We start from the raw sequence: 12,420 nt of genomic DNA on the forward strand, positions 1-12,420 counted from the left end.
TATGTACTTCTGAAATACACGAGTAAATCTAACCGTTATAACATTTTTTTTTAGATAACAGATAAATGAAAAATTCATTGTCGTTATTTATGCAGTAAACTTCATTCAAACTTCAATCTCCAAAAATGTTAGCAAATAAATAAATCTTATCAATATTTTTCATCGTGTGTGTAAAATGGATTGATTATCTGCAAACCCTGACGCGACCCTATCATTCAACTTGTTAATAGATATCATAATATATAACGAATACATCAAAATAAATGTATATGTGGTAACATAAAAACATGGTCAAAAGATTCCTTTCACATCTGATTTCACCCAACATCCGAATAAAACAATAATTCGGGAAAATAGGTGAAAATTTATTTTGAGATTTGAGAGTAGAAGATAATTGGAACACTCTCGATATTTTCAGAGGTCGAAAAGAGACCACGCGACGAGACTGGTTCCTCCTTGCTACTCCTCCTCACCTCTCTCTCTTTCTCTCTCTCTTTAGTGTTAACAACGAGCAGGAAGTGCAATCTTGTGCCGTCCGGATCGCAAGTTTATATTTAAACGCGAGATAACGAGGTTTCCATGCACTCGTAGTTCCTCGTGCGGTAACTTAGGTGGGCGTAGACGATGAATGAAATAGCGTTTTAGCGATAGTTGCGTCCGGTCGGACAGGTCGGCCAGTTACTTGGCTTTGCCTAGAGCTTGCCTAGTTTGTTAGTTGGCTAACTTCTTTCCGGAGGACTCACATAAGCACTCACTCACTTTCAATTCTCCTCAATGATTGTGTGTGTATGTACCTTTTTGCTCTTGGTCATTCGTAAATCTAGTTTCATGAATCGTTTCTAACACTTTCTCTTAATGTGTTGGTTAAATGGTTCTAATCGTATACGATTATTCAAAACTTGACGGTTGACACGTCCAATGGCAATGTTAATAATTTTGTCTCATTTTGATTAATTGTTTTTGACTGACATAAAACAAATTAATTGTAATGTAAGACACACTGGATATGTACTGTTATTGCAACGACGTGTGTCTCTGGTATAGAATGTAAATAATATTATTCTTATTTACTATAATTATTTATGTGTTTTTTATTATTATGCAATAATGATCTTATTTAATTTTATAAATATCTCATGTTTTTCTATCTCCTCTACAGTGATTAATTGTATTAATTAAATAACGTAATAATTTTAGAAGAAAAAATATGTACAATCACCTCAGCAGTGACTTCATAGGACAAATAATTACATATGATCATTTTTATGGAAAAAAAAAAAATATGTATATATATATATATATATATATATAAAGAGAGAGAAAAAATACAGATATAGTCTCGAAATAGGAAGAATTCTTGGAAAAAGGGGGTTACTATTGTCAAAGCTGACCATCTGCTGGGGAAAAGTTTCAAGAATCGGTAGAATTCTGTTCTTTAAGTAAAGTCGAGAGTCGAACAGATGATAGAGCAAGAAAAGAAATGAATAGGGGGTGGGGAAAGTGTAGGGAGTTGGGGATCAAAGCAAAGACGAAGTTGACGAAGTACAGTGGGAAAGAAAGAGAAAAAGGATAGGTAAACAAGAGATATCGATGGGAACGCGCGTCTTGTTACTTTTTTGGGGCCAACTCCGGTGTATTCGGCTTTGGTTGCGTAGAAAGTTGCGGACCCAGTGCCCCTCCCTCTCCGTTAACCCATCGCCCCACCATCACCAAGAGCGACGACTCGCGCGCCCAACCACGGCCTCGTTTCAAGGCCCACCGTAGTCGAATCTATGGTGGGGGGCGATCGCGGCGCAGTTTCGGCAACTGCGTCACGGTACGCGGTACGATCGCGATTATCAGACAAACTTGTCTTTATCTTACATTGTACTTCTCTTTTACGATCTTCGAGATCTTATCGAATTGACCACGATTCTTTTTTTCGCGAATTTAAATATCTTTTCTTTTTGTTCTCCGTTTTATTCGGTGCGCGTAATATTATTTATTCAAAAAGAAAAAAAAACAATTTGTCGTTCAGCGTTGTTCATCGGTAAGAATTATTATTTTTTTGTAATTTGTTTATTATTTTTTTTTCGTTTTATATATTTCTTTCTAAGGAATGTTCTTATACAACGAGTCGAACGAGAATCAAGTTATGTAAAACTTTCGTTTTAATTGTTCTATAAACATCATAAAATTTCTATTCAATATTATGACCCGTCGAGTTGATATAGCAAACATCATTAGCAAAAAAGAGAAATACTTACATTGTAGAAATGTAGTTAAAATTATGTTAGACAAGACAGGAATCGAAGCGATATCATCGTGTCTTACAATCAGTTCAAACCATAGGTTTTCGTGAACAACACAGTTGCTTAAAATTCGCATATGCATGACATGCGTGACACAATGCGTTGTCAGTAGTATCGGTTTCCGTTTACCTTTTTTTCTCTTTTGACAGAAATAATAGGTCACGGGTATGCTGTACACGCGAACGTAAGCCCTTTCATCGGGGTCGTTACGCTCGTTTCAACAACGAAGTACAATAAAATTTATTCAACGAATTTCATCACGAATGGGATAAAATTTGATAGACATTGAACTCGTATGATTATGATTGAGAATTTCTGAGAATTTCTATCGATAAAATGGTAAAGTTGATATAATATATTGATTTAAGACCACTGTACATTAATACCTATATATTTTGTACTAGTAACGAATTGGATGTATACGTCATTATGGTTGAGAACCACTGAAAATGTATTCTGATCTTCGCGTACTTCAAATATCAAGATTTATAGCACTCTGTGATTCTCTTTCTAATTGCTTCGTTCTTCTCCTCATGTTCCAGATACCTCAAGCCATCAACGGGCGACGATTGCATAAGGAACTTTATGAGAGGGATTATCGATGCGCGCGCGAGCACGCGACACTCGAGCCCTTCCGCATGAGGAGGAGACAGCAGGAATCGGCGGAGGAGGAAGAGAATCATTTCGTGATCCTTCGAAGATCGCGAGAATATTTTTATCGGCGTTCATAGTAAATACGCTGAGAACGACATAGCCGTATACGTTAATGCAACAAGAACGTTAACAATAATAAAATATAATCATTACTCTAACTGGTTAGAGTTTACAAAATAAGCATCATCTGGTCGTCCTTAAGTTTGAAATAACATCGACACGTTGATACGAAACTCGGTGGTCTCGTCGGGTGTGCGTATCGATCGTCTCGTTGAAACAGTAAAAAGAGAGAGAGAGAAAGAGAGAGAGAAAAAGAAGAAGGAGAATAAGAGTAGGGTAGCTCTCTCTTTTCAAAGATCTCAGGAAGGAACGAGTACTTTTGGAGAGCAGGAGTTAAAAGACGCATTATATTGCTCATACGTACAACTAAAAAAGATAGAGAATGTAAAAGGGGAAAGATAAGATAAAGATAAAAAAGAAAAGAGAAAAAGAGAGAGATAGACTCATCGAAACATCAACACTGCCTTCTCTCGTACGGCGAGAGACGAAAAAGAGAAGCAGAAGGATAAGGACAAAGGTGGACTTCGTTAGTTTTTTTAAGAAAGGTTAAAAAAGGAAGGAAAAGCGTACTGTTGTAGAGGTCACGTAGGTAAAAAAGAAGAGGACTCGTCACGGTGGCCAGCTTAGTGAGCGGTAACGTAGCGGTGCGTTACGATGAAACGTCGGGGGTGGTCGGTGCAGGGGGTGTCGTCCTGGCAGCGACGTCCAGGCTAGCCACGGCTGATCCACCGACATCCACCATGGACACCAGCGACTCGAGTATGGAAACAAGCAATGGCACCGGCAATACGACCGGTGTTGCTGTCCCAGGAACCGTTCCCGGGGTCAGTACGATCGCCTCCGTCGTTGCTAGCGCAGCGTCCTTGGCGCTTGTCAAGGCCGAAGCGCCCGAACACCTGGCCGGGACATCGGCGACGGTATCAGCGGTCACTGGACCGGTTGGTACCGGAAGCGGTCTCTTTGCTGGGATCGCCAGCAGTAACAAGACATCCAGGCCGGACGATTGGCTCGCCACTGGCAGTCCCGGTTCACCTCCGGTAGCCCTACAGAGTCAGCATGTCGTGTATACAACACCTCAACAACAGTTGTCCGATCCTCAACCTCCTCTAGCTCACTCGAGCCCTCTAGCCCATCAACAGCAGCAACCTGCCGCGAGCAACAACGGTTACGCGAGTCCGATGAGCACCAGCAGCTATGATCCCTATAGTCCCAACAGTAAGATAGGTGAGTTTAATTTGTTCTCTTAGATTTAAAGAACTCATTAAATTCTGCCATTTTATTTCAATTTTAACATGTATCACCTTGACAAGTATTTCGACAGATTTTAATTTCGCGCTTTTGTATTTAAAATAGAACAGAGATTCTTAACGAAATGGACATTGCGGAATTTTTGCGAGACGAATATCACCGTTCAGGAAAATGTGTTGCTTGTATCGAACATATTGGCTTTATTTGATAGTATAATTTATTTTGACAATATACTTAGTCACGTAGGTCGGCCGTATTCGTTCAATTTTTTTCTTACTCTAGGTGAGATTAAAAAGAACTGAGGAGAGGATATTCTTTGGTCGATTAATTTACAAAATCGCGAGGTGAGCTGGTTTCGAAAGAAGATGGCGGGCGCGGCCCGTCGCGCCGCGTTGCGCCGGCTAGTGGAATGAGAATAATGGCAGATCGTCGTTTCTCCGACAGCGATGATTAATCGAGGTCGTTGGAATCGGGCGAAACGAATTAAACGCGTTCAGGTTTAACGCTCCCTTAGCGTATTCTTCTTTCTTTCGTTCCGTGTTAAAACGCCGGCGAGCTAGACGCTCGTTAAAATGCTTGAGGACCGAGAATGTCCGCGTCAGCGCGATTAAATCAGACCAAACGCTGAGCTTTGATGCGGAGGCGGACAAGGAGAAGGAGAGGGAAAGACAGAAAGAAAGTGTGTGTGTGAGAGAGAGAGAGAGAGAGAGAGAGGGCAACAGTTCGTTTCTGCCGACGCGTTTCGCCTTTATAATGCCGTTTTGATTAAAGTATTTCTTTGTAAGGAAAGGGAAACAGAGAGCTCACTGTGTTTCAGCAGTTGGCATCATCATGGATAGGTTCGAAAATTTTTCTCCTTCAAACTCTTGGACTCTTTTTTCCTGTAAAAACGATTCTTCATCGTCTTCTTCCTTTCTCAACTCCCTCCTCCACCTCTTCCTCCTTGGAAATGTTTCATTAACCCTAATCTCTTTCCCTCTCTCTCTTGCTTCTTATAATCCATAAGTATATACCATCGATCGTTACAATCTTAACTCAACCACGTAACGTTATTTATTTTGTTTCCCTTTTTTCTTGGCTTTTCTTCTTTTTTCTTTTTCATTCCATTTTTTTTTCCCTTACCTTTCTCCGTGAGATAGAGGGAAGCCATGGTCTTCGACACTTTAAAGGATTCTCGTTTTTCTCGCCACGAATATATCTTTTATCTACTACGTATACGTATTTGTTTGTCTAACCAGTGATAAAAATTGGTTTACTTTGAAAGAAAAAGTATACTAGTAGTTTCCTTTTTTTTTTTGTTATTATTTCTTTAGCAAAAAAAAAAAATAAATTCGCGCTAATAAAGTATGCGCGTCGCGTTCATACGTTGTCTTTAATATCTTCTTATCGTTTCTTCGGAGAGAAAATGTGGGAAAATAAAAAAAAAAAAAAAAACAAATAAAATCAAAAGTTAAAGAAACAGAAAATTGGCAATAAATAAATTTTAATGTTTAAACGTTACCGTCCAAGGAAGCAAAATTTCGCTTGTATTTCTCAAACTAAAATAGGATTTCTTATATCGCTTCGGCCACGTTTTCAAGAGGAAGCACGTTGATGTATTCACCGATCTCTCTCTCTCTCTCTCTCTCTCTCTCTCTCTCTCTTTCTTTTTGTACTCTCTACCGTGCCAGATGCAATTCTCGCGGCCTGGAATTTAAACCGAGACGTCGTCGTCGCGACGCCGAGGCACCAATTCGCCGCCACCATCCTCTATCTCTCCCACAAACCTCCCACCCCCAACTCTCCTCACCCCTCGCCACCTCGCCACACCCCGCGCTCCTTTTCGACCGACCTCGATTCGTGTATTCTTCTCCTCCTTTTCCTATTTCCATTCGAATTATTTTCTCCGAAACAAAATTCTTCTAAACTCTTCCGATTCAACTTTTCCGCGTGACAATGAGTATTGATTCATTTCTTTTTTGTGTGTGTTTTCCTGATAAACTTTTCGATTAATCTTTCATTATTTCGTTGTTGAAATTTGTATCTCACATCATTCTCGAATTTGCATTTTATGATAGTAGGAAATATGTTTATACGAAAGAACGTCGACGTGGTTAATAATAAATTTGATGAAGTTTTTCTTAATTTTAGTTTTTTCTTTTCGTTTTTTTATATGTGTTTTTCAAACTTCCTCTGTACTCTCTCTGATTCTCGAATTCGCACGATCTTACGCTAGTCGCATCGTCTAATCGTCGTCTTCCTTTTTCACCTCTGCAAACTCAGAGACCGCGTCACGTTAAACTCTAATCCCCATATTTTATTTTTCTTTATCTTTAAAAAATAATCGCGTGGGGTTATTCTCTTCTTGATCTTTAGTTTTCTTTTTAATTTCTTCTTTGTTTTGTTTTTGTCTCATTCGAGACTACTTCCTTAAGAACATACTCGTTGTTTATTGAATTTGAATAAAATTTTATATCGTAATAAATTACCGATCTTCCGATTGCTAAACATAATTCGTAACAACATTTTTTTTTATCTGTTTTCAAACTACAGATAGTAACACAGAGCCATACAGACAGGGAAACACATATATTTACTACTCACCCACGCAAAATATGTTAATAATTATAAATCTGTGAACGATTTTTTTGTCATGCTTATTTTATCCTACTTGGCACATTTAATTCTCTCTAAGCACCCCTTTCGAGCAACATCTCTTATCGTTCCAATGGATGTCATTGCATTGGCTGGTCGTTGTATTAGCATACACATAATATCGAATACACATATATAAGGGGACCAATCGTGTCGTAAATCATTATCGTTCCCCTCGTTCGAAGCAGAGAACGACGTTCCTGACCTATCCCTCTTCTTGAATTATTTTCCACAGTCAGACATACACACACACACACATTGTATGTAAGTGCTTACATATGTCACAATATTTATTTATAAGAACTCGAGCAAACGATTACAAAATGATTTGGAACAGCATTTTCAAAGCTATTTCTTTTTATTACCAAGTAAAAACTTATCATAATCAATTCGATATTATTTTGAATTGACCGATAAATAAATAATGTCGGAATGTTGAAAATTTTATCTTAACAATATTAGTAATATTTTCATTAACATTTTTTTTATATAAAAGTTATAAAATCGATTTGTCGCTTAATTATTCCAATATCAAATACACACAATTCCTTTTTTTTTTTTTTTTTTATCGATAATCTAATAATATATTATCGTTGTTATACTCTGCGTAATAATTATAATATATAAATTTATTTAGATATAAAATATATTAAAAATCCGTGCAATATTTATTGATAATGCCAATACTTTTAGAAAAAAAAAATCGATATAAATGTTATAGTTACGATTAGTAACGTAATAGTAAATAAGAGAAGAAGGAGATAAGAAATAATACCGTAGATTATTTTCACCCTTCGACTATGATAATGAACTGTTGCTAAAATAGAACACAGTTGCTCTCGCGTAATACATGTGCATGACAATAGATGACGCATATACACGTAGCATATTCGAGTACGTAGAATGCGTACGCTATTAATATTTCAAAGTGAGGACGGAGAGACGCGGTGAGGAGGGTCAGGAAAGAGATGAACAAGAGGAGTTGGAGGACGGGAGGAGGAAAGCTTTTGCTGGCTCGTGCTCGAGCATCGAACCGTAAAGCTCTTTCCGTCGGGCTTTCTTTGAGCCAACTGACTATCTCTCTTTCTCTCTCACTCTTTATCTATCTTTCTCTATCTTTCTCTATCTTCCTCTATCTATTCGTCTATTTACAGGATGGCCCACTTAGCTTCCGTCACCTCGAACTTGTAATTCATAGCACGTCTTAATTAAAATACTTTTCTCATGTATTCTATAACGCAACAATAAAATTTAAAAGAATATCGATTAAATAATATATAATAATTAATTCTCATATATTTTGATCTCTCACACTTTCACAGTATATATAATAGATAAAAATATTTTCATTTCTTTATTCACATCAAATAATAAACTTAAGATATATAAAATTGCCTTGTTATCGTTGTAATTAATAATACGGCCCCTGAAGTTGAATAAACGTCAAATAAAATTCTTGAATTGGAAAAATACGAATGGGAAATTTAATTAATTTCATTTTCTTTTTTTTTTATTATACTGGTGTAGGCAGAAATAATGCATACGTACATCTTCGTTTATTTCGAGGAGGAGAGGTTAATGCAGCCGATTCGGCGAGCGGACGTGACGTCACGAGGTCTTCTCTCTTTCTCTCTCTCTCTCTCTCTCTCTCTCTCTCTCCCCCTCTTTTTCTCTCTTTCTCTCGTTCGCTCTCACCGCTAATAATTTTTCCTCTCCATTCGTCTCCTCCCGCCTCTGTTCTCTATCTCTCTCTCTCTCTCTCTCTCTCTCTCTCTCTCTTTTATTCGCTTGCTCACTCACTCGGCAATTCCTGTCCACTTCCGTCAATCCAGCGACCGCGTGCACTACTGCCATACTGCGGTGCTATTCAATGTTGCCGTTCGAATACCAGTTCGTCGTTCTTCTCCTCTCTTAGCCTTTTATTATTTTTCATTTTGCTTCACTTTTTCTCATTTATCTCGTAGAATTCTCGTTACTCTAAGTTTCTTTTACTTTTTTTAACAAAATCTCAAAGTTTCGAAGTGGAGTCGCCATTTTCTTCTTGACATTACACTTCCATAATGTCTTCGTTTTTCTTACGATCGATAATAATGGTCTGTCTTCTTAGTTATCTTTGTCACGATAATCTATCGTAGTAATGCCCATAATATAGGTCCTGGTAAATATTAAAATATGTGAATAGTTTACACTTTTATTAATCGACTCTTGACACTAATTACATTTATGAGTTGAAATTATCGTTATTGAAAGTAAATTTTAACCTTAAAAAAGTCTGGGAAAAACCGTTTGTTTCTATAATGTTTTAAGTATAATAGTTGATATGCAGAAAGAAAAAAAATGTTAAAAGATATTTCAAATATTACAAATATTTAACATGATACAAATACATCTACTACGATTAATTTTAATTTAGCAAATCTATCCTCGATCCTCATATTATCTATGATAGAGTAAAAGCACAGGTTCATCGTTCTAATCGTTGTCTTCTCTATATAGACGACGAAAACTACGAGAGAACTCGTGACGACGACGAAGCCACAGGTACTCTCACTTGTTGCCACTCGATTGCTAGCAATTTTGTTCTCCGCCATGAATGCGCTATCCCAGGGGAAACTCTGACAAAAATCGTTTCAGAGAAATCACGAGAACATAGTTCTGAATCGTGTCATTTCTAAACTTCATTTTTACACGAATAGATAACTCTTTTTTATGTTCTCTTATCCTTATATATATATAGATGTAAAAAATACAAACAGACACGATAGATAGGTACACATAAGAATGATATCCTATCGTCTATGACGGCCCTATCGATCATGCGGGTATTATTAAGAAGAAGACTGCACGATACTCACGTCATGTTCTTTTACCCACATGATATCTTAACACGTTATTGTGTTGGCAACGTATCCAAACACATAGACATATGCCTAAATACACGTAAACCCATATCGCGAAATATCACTTTTGTGGCAATTAACGTCATCCGACCCACATAATGAATATATGTTTACATATGTATCTAGTATATAGTGTATATATCTATATATCAATTTTGTGTAGACATGTGCACTTGATGCTAGAAAAAAAAAATATTTAATATGTGAGATGTGTGTGTGTGTGTGTGTAAAGATGATAAAACAACAGAGATAATAATCGAAATCTCTTTTTATGGATACGTCGAGCCAAGATAACAAAATGATTTTATCGGAAGCGAGTACTGAGTTCAAAGAGGTTAATTAATGCGCGGTAGCGTCTCTTATCTCGGCTTCATGTTTAGTTGATCGAATCGCCAGCTAGATGGCTACGGGGCGTCTCGATATTTTATCTCTTATTATCAAATTTTGTTTAACAAAATATAATATTATTTTTTCATTAGAAAACTTATCAACTGATTTAACATATACATATATATGATATTAAAAATTACACTTACGTGTTACTACTAACATTTATTCTAATCATACGTTAATTGTATTGAAGACATATATAACAAATGTGGTTAGTAACACGGATAACTGTTAAAAGACAAGAAAAATCATGATAAAAATAATATTATCTAATAGGAATCTAAAATATAAATGTATACTCATCAAGAGAGACGAGAAAGAAAACGTTCACATTCGTCGGTACAAAAGTCGCGTGGGCAGGATGCAGATACGGCCTTGACTAGCAATGCGCGCACGACTGCGTTCTCTGGACGCGCATAGCTCGCAAATGCTCTTTTACTCGTGAATAACAGTAGGAGAGAGAGAGAGAGAGAAAGAAAAATTGATGCGTGTATAGTAGAAGACGAGGAAGAGTTAGAGTACTGGTAGTGATGATGATGATGATGATGATAATAATATTGATGTGTTGGTGGGAGTAGAAGGAGAGTCTGTGCACTCACACGTGCACGTAATGTATTACGTGTCTTCAACACGCTCTTGAACACATGGGAGTATAGTACCCATCGAGAAGGATGCAAACGACGCACTATGCGTTCTGCTATGCGTTGTACTATACCGTGCTATACTATACTGTGTTGTGTTGTTCTGTTAGGGACGACAGACACATAAGGTTAATGACAATATGTCGACTAGCACGGACCCTCCCACGCCTACCAACCACTGGCCCATATAATAATTATTGTCGCATGCAACGTACGAGCCCCTTCTGTATCCCCCCTTCTTCACTTCTGGTATCACCCACTCCTCACTCCTCACGTCATCAACATGTCAGCAATCTATGCCTTTCTCACTGATCTCTCTCTCTCTCTCTCTCTCTCTTATTCCATTTATCGTACTATCAATTACTTACTATTTTATTGAGTTGACTTTCTAAATGATTGCGGATTTTTTGGTTGGCAATTAAGTGAGCATGGTTACTTTTAAGAAAAACTTATTGAAAACACAGGTTTTTTTTGAATCGATCGTGACACGAGAATCGTACAGAACGAAAGAAAAGAAAAAAAAAGCTCCCTCGGTTTTACGCTCTTTTCCCTTTTATCTTTCCGTAGCACTTTTACGAGAGTGATACACCCGCGCTCTTTTATGACGACATTCCGGCGACCTTTCGCTTACATTTCCTGTGCACTCGTTGTGTCCTTCCTATCGTTGCTTAGAGAAACGGAAGAGGATGAAGGAGGTGGAGGAGATGTTAACAACAACGAAAAGAGAAAACTTAGAAAATCTTGCTAATATGTGGGTTAGCTGAAATGGTACTCTATTTAATTAAAATATATTCATTTTATTTGATTAGAATTTTCAATTTTACTTAAAGGAAATTGAAATATTTTTAATATATCTATATGAATATATTTTATTAATATAGTATATAAAACACAGGAAATTTCAAAATATATTGGCATAATTTCAGGAATGATTTCAATACATCAAAGTAAGATAATAAATTCGTATGCTCGATATAACCTTGTCCCAGAATTATAACTCTCTTTTTTACCTTCCACAAATTTATATTACTTTATTGATTATTTCCATTAACTATTCACAACTATGTTTCAAAATATGTATGTACCTAGTAAAATAATTAATGAATAACTCAGAGAAGAGAAAAAATACTTTTGAATCTATCTTAACTCGAATTAACTTTAAGATTAATTTCAGATGAATCTAATTAGACAATACAGTTAAATTTAATCTTTTAAGAACACAACGTTAGGAGTCACATGAGTGCGGTTAAATACCTATCTAAATAAACACACTCTCGTGCGTAATATGCATCTCTATGTACAATTGATAATTTCTATGTATTCATATATGTATACTTACTTTCTTTTGCCAGTTTTCTTATCAATAATTCTTTTCCTTGATCCGCGATTTCTGTGACCTTGACCCTGAAAAGAAATCTCGCTTTTTCGCAGTGCCGTTCGATTCGCAGTAACAGACCAATTCTTAGTAATCAACATGCTTTTTAAAAGTGACCAAGAAACAATAAATAATTATTGCGAAAAAATAAATCTTAAAACTTTTTCTATTATATATATATATATATATATAGATTATATTTAAACATACGTAGACACAATTAAAAT

The 12,420-nt window shown here is 36.6% G+C and overlaps 1 protein-coding gene across 5 annotated transcripts in view; it reads left to right on the forward strand.

Moving 5' to 3' along the window:
- The window catches only part of LOC106785905 (ecdysone receptor), a 144,264-nt gene that overhangs the window by 60,263 nt on the left and 71,581 nt on the right, over positions 1-12,420 (forward strand). For all 5 annotated transcript variants that reach the window (XM_014746734.1, XM_014746768.1, XM_014746750.1 and 2 more), the window contains one exon: positions 2,834-4,229. In XM_014746734.1, coding sequence (XP_014602220.1) covers positions 3,746-4,229 — 484 coding nt within the window. In that variant the 5' untranslated portion in view covers positions 2,834-3,745. The remainder of the gene's footprint in view (positions 1-2,833; positions 4,230-12,420) is intronic.

Source organism: Polistes canadensis, unplaced genomic scaffold (assembly GCF_001313835.1).
Source record: "Polistes canadensis isolate GaletaPanama2010 unplaced genomic scaffold, ASM131383v1 scaffold_3, whole genome shotgun sequence".
In the NCBI taxonomy this organism is placed as follows: Eukaryota; Metazoa; Arthropoda; class Insecta; order Hymenoptera; family Vespidae; genus Polistes; species Polistes canadensis.